The sequence below is a fragment of the Balaenoptera musculus genome, chromosome 7 (genome assembly GCF_009873245.2).
Source record: "Balaenoptera musculus isolate JJ_BM4_2016_0621 chromosome 7, mBalMus1.pri.v3, whole genome shotgun sequence".
In the NCBI taxonomy this organism is placed as follows: domain Eukaryota; kingdom Metazoa; phylum Chordata; class Mammalia; order Artiodactyla; family Balaenopteridae; genus Balaenoptera; species Balaenoptera musculus.
The window spans coordinates 91,311,094-91,331,513 of record NC_045791.1 but is presented as its reverse complement, the minus strand read 5'-3'; the positions used below and the strand labels follow the sequence as shown (position 1 = coordinate 91,331,513).

General features: G+C 39.7%; 1 protein-coding gene across 2 annotated transcripts in view; it reads right to left on the bottom strand.

The window, feature by feature from the left end:
* Window positions 1–8,105: 8,105 nt before the first annotated feature.
* Window positions 8,106–20,420, bottom strand: part of ATIC (5-aminoimidazole-4-carboxamide ribonucleotide formyltransferase/IMP cyclohydrolase) — a 34,486-nt gene continuing 22,171 nt past the window's right edge. The window contains exons 12-17 of one of the 2 annotated variants that reach the window (XM_036858785.1): window positions 19,627–19,755; window positions 14,122–14,214; window positions 12,521–12,703; window positions 10,100–10,255; window positions 9,621–9,774; window positions 8,106–8,124 (exon numbers count right to left, since the gene is read on the bottom strand). In XM_036858785.1, coding sequence (XP_036714680.1) covers window positions 9,655–9,774; window positions 10,100–10,255; window positions 12,521–12,703; window positions 14,122–14,214; window positions 19,627–19,755 — 681 coding nt within the window. In that variant the 3' untranslated portion in view covers window positions 8,106–8,124; window positions 9,621–9,654. Of the gene's footprint in view, window positions 8,125–9,542; window positions 9,775–10,099; window positions 10,256–12,520; window positions 12,704–14,121; window positions 14,215–19,626; window positions 19,756–20,420 lie in introns of those variants that run through there. The other variant, XM_036858784.1, reaches the window with a different exon arrangement.

The following is a 20,420-nucleotide window of genomic DNA, read 5'->3' as shown; positions in this document are numbered from 1 at the left end:
CATCATGGCTTCTTTTTTACATACAGAAATTTGGGGGGAAATAAGAATCTTCCTGAATGTTTTTTTCTTTGCTATTCAGCAAACATTTGAAAACCCATGATGGGCACGGCTCTCTAAATTTTGGTGATTTATGTACAAGCTTTTCTAAGTCTGTCACTCCCCAAACCCAGATTCACTCTTGTCATTTTATCTCTTCAGTAATGGAGATAACTTTATATTTTCCACTTTACCAGATTTAGGTGGATTCAAATACTTAACTTGCTAGCTAGCTCTTCAGAAGTATAATCGAAACAACCTTTTCATTGTTCTTTTCTAACCATTATAATTCTTTCCTCCCTCCCACTTCCTTTCCGTCCTTCATTAAATAAACATCTACTCAAAGAGATTACCTGCAAGGAAAATAAAAAGATGACTGAGATGTTAAAACTACTTAAATCAGGAATTCTCTGGTGGTCCAGTGGTTAGGACTCGTTGCTTCCACTTCAGGGGGAGCGGGTTTGATCCCTGGTCGGGGAACTAAGATCCTGCATACCGCACAGTAAAGCCAAACAAAACAAAACAAAACAAAACAAAAAACCATCAAAAAACTACTTAAATCGCATGGCATAGAGGGGTTCTGTCTTGAGGAAACGCTGTGGTATAATAACGTCAATCCAACTTGTTTAAATGCCAGCTGACCCTGGACTGCCCCAGATGAACAAAGTGTGTGTAGTCCTGGTCTACAAAGGCCTTTTTTTTTTTCAATTTAACTTCGGGGAACCAACAAATCTAAAACTTTGGGATTAAATCTGGCATCCAAAATAGTAAAATAGCGGCACTGGAAATAGTCAATTATTAATTAGTAAAAGATTAGTAATTCATAATATACAAGACATGGAAAACACTTTTTTATACACCACTGTAACAAAATATTTCAATAAATACCTGGCAATAAATATTAAGACTAAATACAGAAAGAGATTTCCTCAGGATTAGTTTTTTTAAAAAAAACAAAACTCATGTTGGAATGGATTTAGTTTATAAAATTCCTTGCCATTTAGCATCTCATTAGGGAGAGGTTATTTTTTTTTTTAACATCTTTATTGGAGTATAATTGCTCTATAATGGTGTATTAGTTTCTGCTGTAAAACAAAGTGAATCGGCCATACATATGCATATATCCCTATATCCCCTTGCTCTTGCGTCTCCCTCCCACCCTCCCTATCCCACCCCGGGAGAGGTTCCACAGTCTAATTTTACAGGACTCCAGCTCAAATGAGTTTTCCTTAGCAGGACACAGACTCACACCCCGGACTTCTGTTAACATCGCTAAACTTTCAGCTTTGTCAAGCCAGTAGTTACCAAGAGAGCTGCTCTGTACATGTGAAAAAAAGGAAAAATCACAGGAAGAACAGATCGTGATGATATTAAATGACTGTTCCACATACGTGGGTCATCATTGTTCATGCAGAGAGAATACGACCCAATACAAATTCACACACGGTGTAAGGGGAAGCCCCACTGTAGACACACACCAAAGAGAAAGCAGGCTCCTGCCTCCATCTTTACTGTGACGAGGAAGCCCAGGTACTGCACTTGTGAAAGTCTGCACCTCAGCTCCATCCTACTGAAAGGTCTTTCCATTTAAAAACCCAGTGAAAGAACACCTTTGGGTTGAGACTGACTTTGCTTCACACCACTTATCTAGAGACAAACTTAAAACTATTTTCCCCAACGTGAGTTTAAGTAAATCCAGTTGGCCTATATTAATTAAATGGATAGTGAGCCCATCAAAACCTTGCACACTGAAATGTAAAATCTGCAAGTTCCACATTTAAGATTTTAAAAAGTACCACTTTTTCCAGAATGTCTGCTAGATTCTCAAAAGCAATATATTAAACTTACAAATGAAACTCCATAGTGAGTAACTACATTTAGATAATCAGAACAAATTAAATTTCAATGGTCTTTTATGTTTTGGCATCACGAGGCAAAACGGTAAAACTTTCTTTTTTACTATTTCTCAGCAAAATCATTTAAACACAAGGATTTCCAAAGATCTTTTACAGTTTTTACTGACTCATGTTACTGTTGTTCCTGAGAATTGTCTTAAGCAGGCCAGACTGAAAAGGCATAATTAAAAGACCAATCTGGATTCAGGCAAGAAACTGGCACTTCAAGCAAAGTCAGATAAAAGTAGTAAATATATGAGTTTAAAAAGAAAAATCATAATTTTGAAGCTATACCTTGTTTTGCTGGACGTGATTTGTAATAAAATTTACTGTTGAGTATTTTTGTTGTTTTCAGCTCTAACGACCAGAGTGAATTATGCAAGTTAGTCAGTATAACATCACTATAAGCCTGTAAGGCACACATTCTGCGGAGGTGAATAAAGAAATGCTCAGGTGGAAATTACAAGTATAGGAAATGACTTTTCCATTTAATTATAGTTCCATTGAAAATTCTATTCCATTTCTAGTTGTATGAAATTCATTAAAGTGATTAAGAAACACACATCAGCACATTTAAGTGCTGAAATTGCTTCCTATTCAGTAAGTTCCCATTACTGTGACAGGGAAAGTGGCAGGCTCCAATTAAAAAATCCCATTTTCAGGAGATACATTTCAACCACTAAAAAAAAGATCACTCTTGGGACTTCTCATGTTTGGGGACATTTAAAGATTACCACAAAGGCTGATAAAGCAGACGCAGCACAAAGCAGGGCAGCACCTTGCCCTGCCCTGGATTTTTCAGACTAAGAAAGTTATTTTTAAAGAGTATATATGGCAGTCATATTTGAGATGCAAGTTATTATCATTGCCACATCATCCCATTTCCTATTCTCATTAAAATAAAAGAGATTCAATTTGAATTGCAAACAAAAATCTATATAAATTACAACGGAAGAGAAGAAAATACTCTAAGTAATAAAAGAGCAAGAGAAATGATGCTTCAGCTGAAAGCCCCAAACGGGAAATTCCTCTTTTAACATTCCTCAGTAGAGTTAGGTATGAGATATTAAAGCGTGTTTTACATTTCCTTGAATTCCTCTTTAGAGACGTAAAAGTTCTAACAATCTGAGGAGCCAAATTTATCCTATTAATGGCTCTTGTGTGGAGCCTCCAGAGGCTTCAAGTTATTAGCTTTGCTTGGAGGTGACCAGCAAAGGGTGATTGTCAGCACCCAGTGCTGGCTAGGGCTGGAGTCACCCATCCTGCAGGCAGCCCGTCCCAGCAGACCTGCCCTTACGGAAAATACACTGCAGGCCAAGGATGCTCCCAGGGAGCTCTCTGCATCACGGCACCTCGGAAACCACCATTTCGTTCCAGAAGGAAACGCTGCCTCTGCCAGGAGACTGCCGGTCAGGGCTGTACAGTGAAACCTGCTGATCCGTAAAATTCAGCATTAGTTGTAAGATGCCGAGCCAAGCGCCGAACATGCCGCTTTGGTGGAGAAACTGGAACCCTTTCATACACTGCTGGTGGAAAAGTAAAACAGTGCAGCTGCTGTGGAAAACAGTTTGGTGGTTCCTCAAAAAGCTAACCATTGAGTTACCATATGACCCAGCAATTCCACTCCTAGGTATATACCCAAGAGAACTGAAAACATATGTTCACATAAAAACTTGTACATAAATGTTCACAGCACCATTTTTCGTTAACAGCCAAAAAGTGGAAACAACCCAAATGTCCATCAACTGATGAACGAATAAAACACGTGGTCTGTTCACACAATGGAATATTATTTGATCATAAAAAGAAATGAAGTATTCATACATGCTACACCATGAACCTTGAAAACACACTAAGTGAAAGAAGTCAGGCACAAAAGGTCACATAATGTATGGTTCCATTTATACACAATGTCCAGAATAGGCAAACTAATAGAGACAGAAAGTAGGTTAATGGTTACCAGAGGGAGAGAAGAATAGAGAATAACTGCTAATCAGAATGTGGCTTCTTTTTGGGGTGATGGAAATGTTCTGGAACTAAACAGTGGTGATGGCTCTACAACTTTGTGAATATACTAAAAAATCACTGACTTGCATTTTATATGTGTATTTTATTTCAACTGAAAAAAATGGCACTTTAGTTACAGAAAACCTCAATATCCTTTTGCTTACTGGTAATGTTACCAAGGCTGTTGCCCCAGAATCACACCCCTGCCCCTCCCTCGAATGGAAACCAGTTACTCTAATCTAAGTTTCAGGAGGAAACTGCAAAGAGAAAAAAAACAAGAACTGGTTAGAATCAACTAGACCCAAGATGGCGGAAGATCTGACTTCCGGTACACTTTGAGCCTCATTCTATGCTCGTTGTAATACATTAGCATGCTAACTGACACACCCACCAGCGCCACAGCAACTGTGAAAGCCCATACAAAGACTGAAAAGGAGTGTCGCATCAGTCTCCAGGTCCAAACCACACCCCTGTTCTCGGATAACTCGTGGATATTCCTTCCCCTCTTTCCAATTCCCTCCCTTTTACCTTGACCCTCCTATATATTTGGTGTCTCTGCTCTAATTGGGTTAGGAAGTTGATTTGTGAACTAGGTTCCTGCTTCTCCATTCTTTGACCATTAAATAAAGTTTGTGCTGTTCCAGTCTCAGCATCGGTTTTGCTATTGGCAAAAATGGAAAAACTAGGAAAAAGAACCTCCCTGGCCGAGACAAGGGGTCCCGGCCCGGGCTAGGACCCTGGTACGGGTCTAGTCGACCAATTCGGTAGCAGTAAGAAGCGGTTTGGGAAAACAGAGCAGATGAAAGATTGAAGAGACACTTCCCTGGTGGTCCAGTGGGTAAGACCGCGAGCTCTCGATGCAGGGGGCCTGGGGACCTGGGTTTGATCCCTCATCGGGGAACCAGATCCCGCATGCATGCCTCAACTAAGACCCGGCACAGCCCAAATAATAAAAAAAAAAAAAAGATTGAAGGAACTCAAACTTTCTGGCTACCTATTCAAAAACTGAGGCAAAATCCAACTTCCACAATTAGTATCATCTTCCACTACCTTCCATGCCCCAAATACACAAAAGCATTATGAAAACAAAATAACTAGCATTTTTTTTTTTATGAGCAGTATTTATCATGTCTGAGGTGGTGTCAAATATTTTGTTTCATTTACTCCTCAGAGCAACCCGAAGAGATAGGTACTGCAACATCGGTTTATAAGTAGAAAGTGAGGAAAGGCTAAGTGAATCACCTACCATCACACAGTTTGTTAGTAGCAGAGCTGGAACTTGAACCTGACAAACTGGTCCTGGGTTGTGTGCTTTTAACCAGGAGCTATTCAGCCTCCTTGGGAGCAAATGCATCTCCATTTTATAGATGAGAAAACAAATTCCAAGAGGTTAAGGCATGTGCCCAAGATCACCAAACTGGTGAGTGGCAAAACAAGGGAGAGATGATCATAAACGGCCCAAACGTGGTTTCCTAGAAGGAAAGAGGGGGCCATAGTCAAGAACAGGTATGGGGGGACATGGCAGGGTAGCTGCTGGCGAAATCCTTTTTCTTTACCTGGTTGGTGGTGATATATGTTTATTTAAAAATGATTCTTGGGAATTCCCTGGTTGTCCAGTGGTTAGGACTCGGTGCTTTCACTATCGAGAGCTGGGTTCAGTCCCTGGTCAGGGAACTAATATCTGGCAAGCCGTGTGGCACGGACAAAAAAAAAAAAAAAGATCTTCAAGCTGTAGATGCTTTAAGCACTTTCCATAGGCATGGTTTTTTACAATTTATTTTTTAAAGTAAATTTGTGCCTGTCACAGTGTTTAGCAAAAGTGAGCTTTAAGAGTGTCCAAGAATGGAAGGCACTGGGAGCTTAAAGACCTGCAGGGACTTGTGCTCTCAGGAAGGGACAAGGGACTGGGCTTCAGAAAGAAGGTGCCTCTGGAGGCAACAGGATGGGTTCAGGGTGCCCTTGGTGGACTATTTACAAATGAGTGAGGGCTCATGCTTTTCTTCCTGGGCCCCAGACGCTCCCCCAATTCAACTCACTCTTTACTGATGCAGATGTTTTGTGATGGGTTTTCTGCTCAGTCTAGAGTAAGCCATTTCTCCAAGGAGTCCTGGATCCTTTTATTAGATAATGGTATTAGAAACCAAGATCTTAGCATTAGGTATGCTCATTGCCACTGGGATGTCACACTTCTTGGCCCTTTCAGTTGACAGATGTAGTCATGCATTTTAAAGTGTAAGAATATTCATTTAAAAAATTATTTTTTAAGTTACTTTTAGATTAACTGATTGAAATATTTACAGATGAAATTATCTATAGACTTTGCTTCAAAATAATCTGTGTTGAGGCATGAAAAATGGAGAAACAGATATAACTAAAGTAGTCATAAGGTATTATAGTTGGATGATAGATACATAGACTTTTACTTTTTTTGTGTTCATACCAAAATATCCATAATAAAGACCTTTTAAAAATTGAGAAAACTACTTATAACTACATACTTACAATTTTGAAAACTTAGAAAAAATGGTCAAATTCCTAGGGGGAAAAATATACCTTGCTAGAACTGACTTAGAAATAAAAAAATTATTTAAGAAACTAAAGCAATTATTAGAAAACATCCTATGATATTTATTGGTGTTTTTTTATTCTCTTAATGGCAGAGTAGATTATATTGGACTAATACCCCTGCAGATAATTATGAACACTTGACAAAAATATTAAAAAATCTATTTAAAGCCCCTGGAAGGCAACCAAAAGCTGGTGGAAACCAGAGGGATCAACCTTCAAAGGGGATCAACATCAATTCTCCACAAACTGATCTACAGATTCAATGCAAGTCCAATTAAAATCTCAAGAGGCTTTTTTTGTAAAAATGGACTAGTTGATTCTAAAATTTACATGGAAATGCCAAGGACCTGGAATAGCCAAGAAATCTTTAAAAAGACTATTATGAAGGACTCACACTACCCAATTTCAAAATTTACTATTAAGCTACAATAATCAAGACAGTGTGGTGTTGGTATTAGGACAAACATAACAGTAGAACAGAAAAGAGCCCAGAAATGACACACAAATATGGTTGAGGCAACAAGGCAATTCAACAGGAAGAGTTGTCTCAACAAACGATGCTAGAACAACTGGATAAATGTATGGAAAGAAATGAAACTTGACCCATGCATCACTTTAACACTGGATATTAGATAACAAGACCTAACTGTAAGAGTGAAAACTATAATTGCCTAAAGGAAAACATAAGAGAAAAATCTTCACAATCTTTGGATAGGTAAGCGAAGGTCTCTAGTTTTTAGATGCATAAAGACGCAAAGATGAAGATGGGATACAGGATGAGATTTTCTTGGAGGAGACCCTGAGATGGGATGGGGTAGGGAAGTTGGGGGCACCAAATGTTTAGAATAAGTTACTGCTCAGATTCTAGCTTCTGTTTTGGGAGATGAGGTCACATTACTATTACATTACTAAAAATATACACATAGACCAGTCTGTCATGAACTACAGATTATGATTATTCCAATTCTTTATGTCTGAGGTCCAAAATTTAAAAATTACCTAAGAAAGTATTAAAAGGAAATACTGTAAAGAGCATTTTGAGGGGATTCCCTGGTGGCACAGTGGTTAAGGATCCACCTGCCAATGCAGGGGACACGGGTTCGAGCCCTGGTCTGGGAAGATCCCACATGTTATGGGGCAACTAAGCCCGTGCGCCACAACTACTGAGCCTGTGCTCTAGAGCCTGCAAGCCACAACTACTGAGCCCATGCACCACAACTACTGAGCCTGCACTCTAGAGCCTGCAAGTCACAACTACTGAGCCCATGCACCACAACTACTGAGCCTGCGCTCTAGAGCCTGCGAGTCACAACTACTGAGCCCGTGAGCCACAACTACTGAAGCCCACAGGCGTAGAGCCCATGCTCTGCAACAAGACAAGTCACCGCAACGAGAAGCCCGTGCACCGCAACAAAGAGTAGCCCCCGCTCGCCACAGCTAGAGAAGGCCCGCACGCAGCAACCAGGACCCAATGCAGCCAAAATTAAATAAATAAAATAAATAAATTTTAAAAATATTTTTAGAAAAAAGCATTTTGAGTCTTTAAAAATTAATACTGTGCCTGCATATCTGGGCAGTAATGGTGGGTGGAATTTCAGCTCTCACACGGTCCTCTTTTCTGCAAATGTAAAACAGTGATTAGAGAATGAATTAATTTGATAAATCTGGACATGAGTATTTATATCTAATTGAGATAGTTTGTAGTACCATTCTTTAAGATATTTATGTAAACGAGTTCAAACCGTAGAGTGTTAAATGGAGAAACAATTCTTCCAATAATTATACCCTCAGTGTTAACCTTTGGTCAAGGGGAGATAGAATGCACACTTAACAAGTTATAAGCCAAAATATGTATCAGCTGTTTATTGCTACCTAACAAAGCACCCCAGAACTTTATGGCTTAAAGCAATACATAATCTGTTTCTGTGTACCAGGAATTCATGAGAAGCTCCTTTGAGCAGTTCTGGCTCAGGTCTCTCAAGAGGTGGCAGCAAGATGTCGCCTGAGACTGGAGCTCCACTTCCAAGACAGGTCTCACACATGGCGGGCAGGTAGTGTTGGTAAGATGGTTTCTCTTTCAGCAGGGCTGCTTAAAGGTACCTACAGCGTGGCACTGGCTAACTCCAAGAAACTAAGGCTGAAGTTGTAATGCCTTTTACGGCCTAGCCTCAGCAGTCACACATTTTTCCTACAGTATTTTATTGGGCACACAAGTCAGCCTTGTTTTCAGTGTGGGAGGGTACTAACTATACAAGTGCCGGAAGATTAGTCAATACATTAATGACTAGAAGGATAACCTTAAAAAAACCCATCAGAAATCTTTTAATTTAGGGCAAGTGGGTTAAGGACACGGGAAGAGGGCAGGACTCAACTTTTAAGGTGAAAGATGACAAAAGGTTTCAGTTGGCCTTCGGTGTAATATGTGAACAATCAGGACCACATGGGCAGGGCACATACACGCACAATTATGTCCGGATGCAGGAAGGCATTGCCATCCACTGTGCCCTACTTCCTTCCAGTAGTAAACCTGGGAGAATACCGGGTCCATTTCTGGGCACCAAACATTGAATACATTTTTTAGGTAGCTCTAGAGGGGACATCAAGGACTGGTTTAAATTATGGGAAACATTTCACTTAACAGAGGAAAGAGTAAGTACTGGCAGTGTCCTAATGTCGGGCCAACAGAAGCTTTAATCTCCCCTCAGTTTCTAGTCCACGGCTTACAATCTGCTGTTTGTTCAGAAGGCAGTCAACCACACTCTTTAGAACTATGATTAGTGGAAACTCATGAGCAGAATCCCCTATGAGTAAACTAGTGGGACTTTAAGATGCCTGTGCCACCTGCTACGGTGGCTGCTCGTTTCTTTGGCTTACCTAATGATTTTCAGATGCTCACACAGGTAACATTTTGGGATGAGCTGAGCCCCAGGAGGCAGGGATGCTCCTGTATTTCTTACAGAGAACCATGTGTAATGTTTGTCAAACTAAAGAGCCTACAACTAAGACAAATTAAATACAACTGCCAGACACCATGGCTCCAAGATTATTAAAATTTAACGCTTTATTTTTTAAAGAAGGTTATTTTCAAAATTCCATATGTGATTTTTCACCTACACATAGGCAGGGTATAAAGTAATGTGTGAAGAAGTCAGTGATGGAAGAGCCGGAGATTCGTGTGAGCGAGGATTATTCCCAGCTCATCGCAAGCCTCGATCACAACTTTGTCAGCGGTGGAACCGGAAGGGGCAGCGATGTAGGCCACGCCACTCTGAGGGGGAGACAGAGACGGACTCTCAAAACACAGCCTCATGCCAAAACATGTCCAGAATCAACCCCTCACACCCAGTAACAAGTGCAAGCTAACAACGATTCACACTGCAGACTGATTCGGTCAAGAGGCAAAATAACGGGATTTGGGTTGTCCATACAACAAAAGGAGAAGTCAAAACAACACTCTAGATGTTACTGATATATCACATCATCATAGCCTGGCTATATAATATAACTCATAGAACTGAAAAATCAGAAGCAGCATCTCTGAAATGGTTGCTGCATAATGACCAAATCCATACACACACCAATCCCATACTTACCCTTTTAGCTCTGTCTACATTGTCCCGGAAAGGAAAGAAGGCATCAGAGCTGATGGAAACTTCACTAAGTTTGTCAACCCATTCCTTCTTCTCTGCCTCGGTTAATAACTCGGGGACCTGCTCAAACAGTGCCTTCCACTTGATCAAATCTTCACCCTGTGAGTGGGGGCAGAGGGGAAAGACAGGTTTTACACCATCTTCAGTACTATCTGATACAAATCAGAATGCCAGAAAACCACTTGGGCATTTTTCCTAGGACTTAATTATAAATAATGACTCATTTATATCCAAGTCCATATTTCTAGAACCTTTTTTTGATGCTGTATAACATTTCATTAGGGAAGAAAATTAATCTTAAGTGTACCAAATAAAGACTGTACCATTTACAAGCCAGTTTATTCCAAATATATTTTGTTCTTTAATCTCTTAAGTTAAACCTACTGCTTTATATCCCTGTATCAAAGCAAGCAAGGAAACAGATAATTTCTAGAAGCACATTTCTACAATAATTAGTCTTAAGTACAGAGTCAGTCTAATAGACCAACCAGAACATGACTCAACAGTATTCATTTTTAAAAAGTACTTCTATTTGGGGTTTAAGCCAAAAGGCTTAAACAATATACTTTTATTCTTATTCACATATATAAGTTCTCTTCCAGGACTTACAGCACAATTTGTTGTGTAATATCAAGCAGAAAAAGCAAATATTAAAGTAATTTTTAAAAAAAGCTGTTTGGAAAAAAAAAAAAAAAAAAAAGCTGTTTGGGGCTTCCCTGGTGGCGCAGTGGTTGAGAATCTGCCTGCCAATGCAGGGGACACAGGTTCGAGCCCTGGTCTGGGAAGATCCCACGTGCCACGGAGCAACTAAGCCCGTGAGCCACAACTGCTGAGCCTGCGCGTCTGGAGCCTGTGCTCCGCAACGGGAGAGGCCGCGACAGTGAGAGGCCCGCGCACCGCGATGAAGAGTGGCCCCCGCTCACCGCAAATGGAGAAAGCCCTCGCACAGAAACTAAGACCCAACACAGCCAAAAATAAATAAATAAATTAGAAAAAAAAAAAAAAAAGCTGTTTGAAGCACTTCCTGGTTACAAAGCACACTCTCCAACGACACCTGTTAATCTTGTCATGGATTCCTATCCCTGAATGGACAACCCAGTGGAGTTGACTCGCCCCCTCAGAAGACCACTGAGTTTTTGATCACCAAGCTTCTCTTTGTGTTTTGCATCCAGTACCTGTTAAGCATTTCTATTTCCAGAAACTGGGCTAAATCCTATTCTTTTAGCAGGCTACCTAATACTTGCAATTTTAATGCTCCCATATACCTGCTTCAAAGTAGAAAACATTAAAGAACATGAAATATAACACAAGTACACTGAGTTGTTAATGGAGTTTGTAGAAAATGTAGAGGGACATTTGTTACCTGCTATCAAGTAATTTGTATGCAATGTTAAATACACACCTATCACACAGTAAGCATCATGACTGGCACTGTGACAGACACCCAAGATGGGTGAAAAACAGCTGCTGCCATCAAAACTTATAATCAGGGACTTCCCTCGTGGTCCAGTGGTTAAGAATCCGCCTTCCAATGCAGGGGACACGGGTTCAATCCCTGGTCAGGGAACTAAGAACCCACATGCCACAGGGCAACTAAGCTCGCATGCCACAACTACTGAGCCTGCACACTCTAGAGCCCGCGCGCCACAACTAGAGAGTCCACGCGCCACAGCTAGAGAGAAGCCTGCATGCTGCAACTAAGACCCGACACAGCCAAATAAATAAACAAACAAACAAACAAACAAATCTTTAAAAAAAGAAAAGAAAAGCTTATAGGGACTTCCCTGGTGGGGCAGTGGTTAAGAATCTGCCTGCCAATGCAGGGGACACGGGTTCGAGCCCTGGTCCGGGAAGATCCCACATGCCGCGGAGCAACTAAGCCCGTGCACCACAACTAGTGAGCCCGTGTGCTACAACTACTGAAGCCTGTGCACCTAGAGCCCACGCACTGCAACAAGAGAAGCCACTGCAATGAGAAGCCTGCGCACCTCAACGAAGAGCAGCCCCTGCCTGACACAACTAGAAAAAGCCCACGCGCAGCAACGAAGACCCAACGCAGCCAAAAATGAATAAATAAATTTATAGGAAAAAAAAAAAGCTTATAATCAACAGGGGAGGTACAAACATACAAAACTAAACCAGTGGTTATAATCTAAAAAGACAGATGATCTGTAGTGTCAGAAAGGGATAAAGAACGCCAAAGAAAGGTAAATGAGACAGAAGAAGTTTAGATTAGTAAATTTAGATAATACAGAACTTCAAGAAAAGTATCTTTTCTCTTTGTAGTAATGAAGATAGTCTGTTACACAGAAAAGGGTAAACATACTAATACACTCCACCCACACTCAACGACAGCCCTTTTACCTCTCCGATGGTTCCAGTAACATACTGATCGATGGCGTTGGAGATTTCTGCTCTCTTCACTCCAGTTTTAAACTTCATAGAAAGCACTTGTGGGTGATGTCTAAGCCACCAATAGTTTGCCTTATCCCCTGCAAGGCGTGTGCAGTGTATCCGAGACTGCTGTCCAGCTCCAATGCCAATAACCTGAAGAATGAAGAACATGGACGTTAAAATGAATAACAACACACTTCCGAATGGCTCTTTTGTGCATATTCCCCCAAATCCATCAATTTTGTGGGGGGAAAAGAAAATCAGGCTGAAATAAGAGAAATACAAATAATTTTTAAGTCATTAAAAAGGTTAAGTGTAACACGTTTTAACTATTATTTATATGTTTTACCTCTTCAGTGAAATCTGAGGTATGGCTATTAATTAATATCTGCAAGTTTCTAGAGCTCCTGGACATCAGTAGTGAAGCGTGGTCTTGCTGGAACTTATTAGACAAGTAGCCACAGTCTCCCAGGTTTTTGGTATTACAGATTAGCAATCTTGCAACAGTAGGCAATCACCTAAATTCCGAATTTGAAAAGGTCTTCCAGGTCACATGCCAATTAATATCCATCCTCCCCTCCCACTTATGGGCCAAATAATTTAACAAATGGCTAGAGAGGAGCTCAAGACACTATGAGAAGAAACAGTGCTAAAGCCACAGCAAAACCAGGTTTACCCTGGAGCTAGGAGAGGCCCAGGGACGAGCCAGCTCAGTCCTGCATCCTATGGCTTTTAACTAGGAAAAGTTAAATACCTAGCTTAACATCAGATAGTAAGAGATGGTCAATATTTTGACTGTGGTAGTGGTCACGGTCAAACCACTATATAATCTGTGCAAACTGGTCAAACTCTACACTTAAAAAGGGTGAATTTCACTGTATATAAATTATGCCTCAGTAAACCAGATTTTTCATCATGTTAACCCTTAGTCTACAGATTCTTGGTAAAATGACGTTAGAAGTATAAATAAAAATACCCTTTATGCTGCAAAACGATGGGCTAGTGGGTGGCAGTATGTTCTACTCTCTCTCTTTTTTTTTTTTTTTTAACATCTTTATTCGAGTATAATTGCTTTACAATGGTGTGTTAGTTTCTGCTTTATAACAAAGTGAATCAACTATACATATACATACATCCCCATATCTCCTCCCTCTTGCGTCTCCCTCCCACCCTCCCTATCCCACCCCTCTAGGTGGTCACAAAGCACAGAGCTGATCTCCCTGTGCTATGCGGCTGCTTCCCACTAGCTATCTATTTTACGTTCTACTCTCTCTTCACTGGAAATGCTACTGATAAGGATGAGGGGAGCAAAAAAACTAGTTCCCTAGCAGCCATTGTCCCCTAACCCAAAACGTGCCAACTCATTCCAGGCAAGAAGCAATAAGAACAATTTTAATACTTAGTTCCAAAGATACTTTGTAATCATTACTGAGTAAATACTGACAAACCCGGAAGAGAAAAACTTGGCAAATTTTCCTTTTCAAGCAGTCTAGTTCCCAAGACAGATGGATTTTTGGACATCATCTTGTAAAACAACAGTCCTCCCAAGGTGAGTCTGACAGCTTGGTTACCTGCCCGTGCCTGGCATAGCACACGGAGTTAGACTGAGTATACTTGACAGCAATGGTGGCCACAGTGAGGTCTCTGAGCGCAGATTCCGGCAACTAAAAAAACACAGAATGGTAAATGGGGCTTTTTTTTTTTTTTTTTAAACCTTCATTTAACTTTTAGCATCTTATGTGTCCCTTATAACAGGCCTATAATATAGTTCTATCCCTCAAATAAGGGAGTGAAATTAACTGTTCATAGGAGACACTATCATGTTTTACTGAAAGAATCATATTTAACATATTTGTCATGGAACTCTGTGTGACGCCTAATGCATCACAAACTCAAATTGATGCCATTTTGCAACAAACTTTGGCTTAAGCCTCTTTACGTATCACACTAGATATGAAATACCATAACCACTCCAAAACTGACAAACAGTATTTTCTCTATCACAGTAGCACCGAATAACTGGAGATGTGATAAAATTTATGTTCAAAAAAAACACTGAGAGTAATTTTCACAGACACTACAAATAACTGATGCACATACAGCCAAGACTGCTCAGGAAAAACCAAATTAGGATCATTTTTTGTTTGCCTAGAATATTCTACGTAGAAAGTATTCAAAAATGTATTATGTACTACCGGTTCAAACAGAATGAAACAACTACTATAACTAAAAATGTCCCTATCTTTAATATAAAGAGCAAATACAAATTGAAAAGAAGAATAATGATCTATGTTGGTATGCTAAGCGGACAAAAGATACAAGCACAGCTAATTGATAAATTATCTAACTGAAAAACTGTTAAGTCAGACTTCATCAAAACTAAAGCTTCTGCTCTTAGAAAAGATCCTGTATTAAGAGGATAAAAAGACAAGTTACAGACCATGAGAAAATATTTTGCAAACCACATATCCAACAAAGAACTAGTATTCACAATATATAAAGACCTCTCAAAATTCAGCTACAAGAATAAAAATATAATTAGAAAATGGGCAAAAGACATGAAGAGACATTTCAAGAAAAAGGATATACAGATGGCAAATAAACACATGAAAAAATGTCCATCACTAGGCATTAGGGAATGCAAATTAAAATTATGAGATATTGCTACACACCTATCCAATAAGAAAGCGACAACACCGAAACCTGGTAAAGATGCAGAGAAACTGGGATCGTGCATGCGTTGCTGGTGTAAAATATAAAATGATACAGCCTCTTTGGAAAACAGTTTGGCAGTTTCTTAAACTAAATATGCAACTATGATGCCAGCCCGCAAATACACTCCTGGGCCTTTAGAACAGAGAAATGAAAACTATGTTCATACAAAAACCTGTTCATGAATGTACAGTGAATGAAAGTTACAGAAAGGGGAACAGAGGAGTAGTTGCCCGAGGTTACAGAGGAGGCAGAGGCAGGAGAGAAGTGAGTGTGGCTATAAAAGGCAACAGAAGCCTCCTTGTAGGGACGGGTATGTTCTGTGTCTTGACTGCAACAATGTCAATCATCAAGGTTGTGATGCGTATTAATAGTTTTGCAAGACACTGTCCATTAGGGGAGATGGAGTAAAAGATACATGGGAACTCTTAAAACCGCATGTGTATCTATAATTTTTACTTTTTAAACTCAAAATTAAAAGCTTAATTAAAAACCACTGTTAGAATTCTTTAAGAGTTTATTACCCTAAGGTGCTATTGATGTATTGATAGTATATCCTTTCCTATTTGCATTTGCTCTTTTGAGTTGCCAACTATACATGTTATTCCTTTGGTTCTAAGAAAGATTAATAACAAAAGCCAGCCTTCCTAGCTGCCTACCTTCAAATATAACCCTAGTATCCCGAGTTAGGATCAAGGACCATGAGACACGTCAAGGGGTGGGAGTGAGAGAATCCAGTGTGATAAACATGGCACATATAGTTAAAACAAACTGAAGCATTATTCAAGAAAAATGGGAGAAGAGAGAAAAATTCAAGCATGTTCGTTAATACTTAACACACACTCATTACACTTCTCCGGCTTTCTCAGGACTGAAACCATTCTAGACCTAATAGTATAATCTGATGATTCTGAGGCTGGAATATTAATAAAAACCTGTTTTAAAAGAAGAGAGGGGAATATAAAGGAGGATAATACCATCATTCTCATCCTTAGTTAGGTCTCCAAATTTCCATTAAAAATACATATGAACAAGTACAAAAGAATGTAGATAAAAGATTAAAATCAAACCCTTGTAAAAATATCCAAGCTAGCACAGCCAGAGGCACAAAACCTATCAAGTGCTACTAAATTAATCAGTCCAATACCTATAAAACTACAAGGAAAACTTACAAAAGTAAGAGTCTCAATAGGTAGACACAGTTGTCAGCACGGGTACCTCTAGCTCAATACCCTTTTGGTATTTTAAAAAATACATTAACCACCCAGGTTAATAAAGTTAAAAAAAAAAAAAAGAGCCTCATTTTACTGTGAGCTGCTTAAAAGCATTGCTACCCCAGTACCTCAGGGCCTTGGCCAAAGGAGTGGATTCCAAAGGACTGAAAGATCTTTCTATATATGAGTCCTACATGTTCCTTCACTTCAGGGCACCATTAAGTTTCAAAGATAAAAATGAAAGAATAACCAGTAAACCAACAAAGATCATGTCTTAATCACTATATGTTTATTAACAGAACCATCCTGATAAAGATGTTAAAGCCTATTTTCAGCATTCTACTTAAAGTCTCAGGACTCAGACCCGGAAACAATAGCCAACCATTGTCCACTTGTTACAAAATGACTTCTTCAGAGACTAATCCTTTTCTAAGAACAAATAGAAAAATTGAATACAGAGCTCATAAAATATCAAGTACTGAGAGGCAAGAGGCAAAGACCCCAGAGATAAAGGAAGCAGGAAGAAATGAACGTGACTATGCTTTTCCCCTCAAGGCATTTTCCAAGTTGCAAGGCAGTAACTAAGAGGTAAATGAGCTCAGCCCCGCATAAGTCAACTCTGTGAAGGGAAAAAAACACCATCCAGACCCTCAAAATATCTATATGGTTCTTTCATATTGCGGACCAAAAAACTGATCAAATAGTCAACTTACAAAAGATATGGAAAATTTTATATGAGACAACCTGAGGAACCCAGGAGACAGTCTCTCAGAGAGCTCTGAGAACTGTTCCAAATAGGTAAGGGGGGAGGCCAGTATATACGTGATTTCGATGAAGGGGCACGTGCAATCAAGCACACTTCTCGGCAGAAGGTTACTGCTATTCTCGAGGAACAGACATCTTAGTTAATGGTTTTAAGTGCTTTTCTAAGTATGGGAAGATACAAGAAACTGGGTTCACAAAATCTCCTGAAAGTATCTAACTATCTGAGGGCCAGTTCTGTCAGTTTTCCCAGAGCACAAAGTACCTCATCCTGAATTCCTTTCAGTGACTGCAGTGGCTAAAGACTTGATTCTTGCAAAACTGGATGGTGGGCGACATTCTTTATTTTACGATCCCCTCCCTTTTGGTCTTAATTTCAACCAAAGTTTGGGAGGCATTTTGTGACTAATTTGTCCCATGGTGCTAGGAATGCTCATTCAGTTCGGGCAAGGATTTCGTTGATAAGCCACTCGATGTGCTATTACTGGACTAGGCCCTGTTGGCAGTAACCAAAAGCCTCTGGACCACCTGCCTTACTAGTCTATTATGGTCCAGGAAATGGTTCCCTCTTGTTGCTTCTTCCCATATCTATAGTTACACTATTATAATCATTGATCTTATAGAAAGATGTATTTGGCCAATCATTTCAACTCCCCTAGTCATCATTATTTTTATCAAACGCTCAGTCACATATTTGGAAGAAACAGTAATCTTGTAAAATAGGCAGAATAGAAATAAAATAGCTAGTAATATTAATAAGGTCATAAGTAAGTATTTAAGCTAAGAACTTCCATTAGGTGCAGCCCAGAATCTCCCCACGTTGTCTGACCAGTCTGCTCTGTACCAATCACTATCTTTAAGGGAAGTGATATATTGGCATTGTACATAAAGTTCACCAAAGATGTCTGCATGCACAAGGCAGAGTTGTGGGTCATCGTGACCCCTCACAGGATTGAGAAAGGAATGTTATCTTCTAAGGAGCGACGTGGCTGGCACCAGAAGAAGAAAAATTGAGATTTATGGCTGAGCAGGTATTTCTGCCACTGAGGAAGCCTGGTTAACGCATAATGCAGATGCACAATGCACGCTAGAGGGGAAGGAGGAGGCCAAAGGGCAGAGAAGAAGTTTCATGTTTAAATTTTTCTTGCCTTGCCTTAAAATATGAAATTTTTATTTCATCAATATCCAATGCCCAGCATGCAATCAAAAATACCAGGCAGGGCTTCCCTGGTGGCGCAGTGGTTGAGAGTCTGCCTGCTGGTGCAGGGGACACGGGTTCGAGCCCTGGTCTGGGAGTATCCCGCATGCCGCGGAGCGGTTGGGCCCGTGAGCCACAGGTGCTGAGCCTGCGCGTCTGGAGCCTGTGCTCTGCAACGGGAGAGGCCGCGATGGTGAGAGGCCCGCGCACCGCGATGAAGAGTGGCCCCCGCTTGCCGTAGCTGGGGGAAGCCCTCGCACAGAGGCGAAGACCCAACACAGCCAAAAAATAAATAAATAAATAAATAATAATTAAAGGTGCTAATAATTAAAAAAAAAAAAAAAAAAGATTCACCCATGTTTTAAAAAAAAAAAAAAAAAAAAAAAAAAATACCAGGCATACCAGCAGATAAGACCAGAAAAAAATGAAGTCAGTTACACATCTGAAGTACTGAAAAGAAAGTACAGCCAACATTAGACCCAGCAAAAATATCCTTTAAAACTGAAGGCCCAATTAAGGGATTTCAGAAAAACAAATACTACTAGCTCATCCATTTCCTTATAGTATAACCTTGGGCAAATGTCTTAACTGTCCTCTCTGTCACAATTTTGTGATCTTTACAACAGAGTTGACAGCAGTCACACCCCGCCCAGAGGGAGCTGTGCATATTAATTGATATAATACATGTAAATACAAAAAGAAAACCATTTTTATCCTAGGAATATGTCCTTCTAAAAGATGACAACAGGACAAGAGCAAAATCGTGACTATGTGAAAACATCAATCACAGCACTGAAAATGGAAACAACTTAAATATCCATCATAGTACATGGATTGCCACATGGCCTTTCAGATGAAGATGTGGATCTATGTTTCTTGATATAGAAACACACTTGTAGCTCAGTGCACAGAAAAAAAGGCAAGTTACAGAACAGATTTATAAAAGACATGATCCCATATATGTAGAATTGAAGGTAAATAACTACATATATACATATGCACAGAAACTTCTAATATGGTCTTCTGTTCATTTTTTAAGTTCTCAAACTTACTTGACAACTCAAAGATGAGCTAGCTCTTTGCATATCGACCAGTTTTAAATACGGGCCTTAATAAATGCATAAGCATATAAATATTAAAAACAGATCTACTGAATTACTAGTATTCAGTTCAGATATTTTCAGACTTACATCTTTATTCTTGGTAACAATGTTGCTAAATAATGACCTGTTGACAACACTATTATTTCTCTTCTGGCTTAAACGAAGACCAAAGAGAGTTCGAACTTCGTTTTCATCTGGACTGTAAGACTGGTCCATCTAAATAAAACACAAATTTAAAGAGTTAAAAGAGTAAAAAATATGTCTACAACCCTCAAAATTTTTCACTTAATTTATGTTCAAGATATTTCATTATAAGCAAGGCTATATGCATTTTTTCTAACTTAAGCAGGTACAAGATCATTTCAGGATGGGTGTAATAGAATGGCCAGGCACCAATATTTTGCTCCAAAATTTTTTATAGGTTTTATAATCTTATAGGGTTTTGTAACTTATACCAAACATTAGAACCAATGATTCCAACAGAGCATTTCTGGTTTCAGTAACTGAAAGCACTGTACACATGGTTTTTTTAAAAAAAAACTAAAACAGATATGCTAACAAACAGGCAGTGGCACAAAAACTAACCTCTAATTTTTTTCTAAAAATCTATTACAAATACTTAACTAAGACTTAGATTAAAAAGTTAAAAGGGTCGGCTTCCCTGGTGGCGCAGTGGTTAAGAATCTGCCTGCCAATGCAGGGGACAAGGGTTCAAGCCCTGGTCCGGGAAGTTCCAACATGCCACAGAGCAACGAAGCCCATGTGCCACAACTACTGAGCCTGCGCTCTAGAGCCTGAGAGCCACAACTACAGAAGCCCACATGCCTAGAGCCCATGCTCTGCAACAAGAAAAGCCAATGCAATGAGAAGCCAAGGCACGG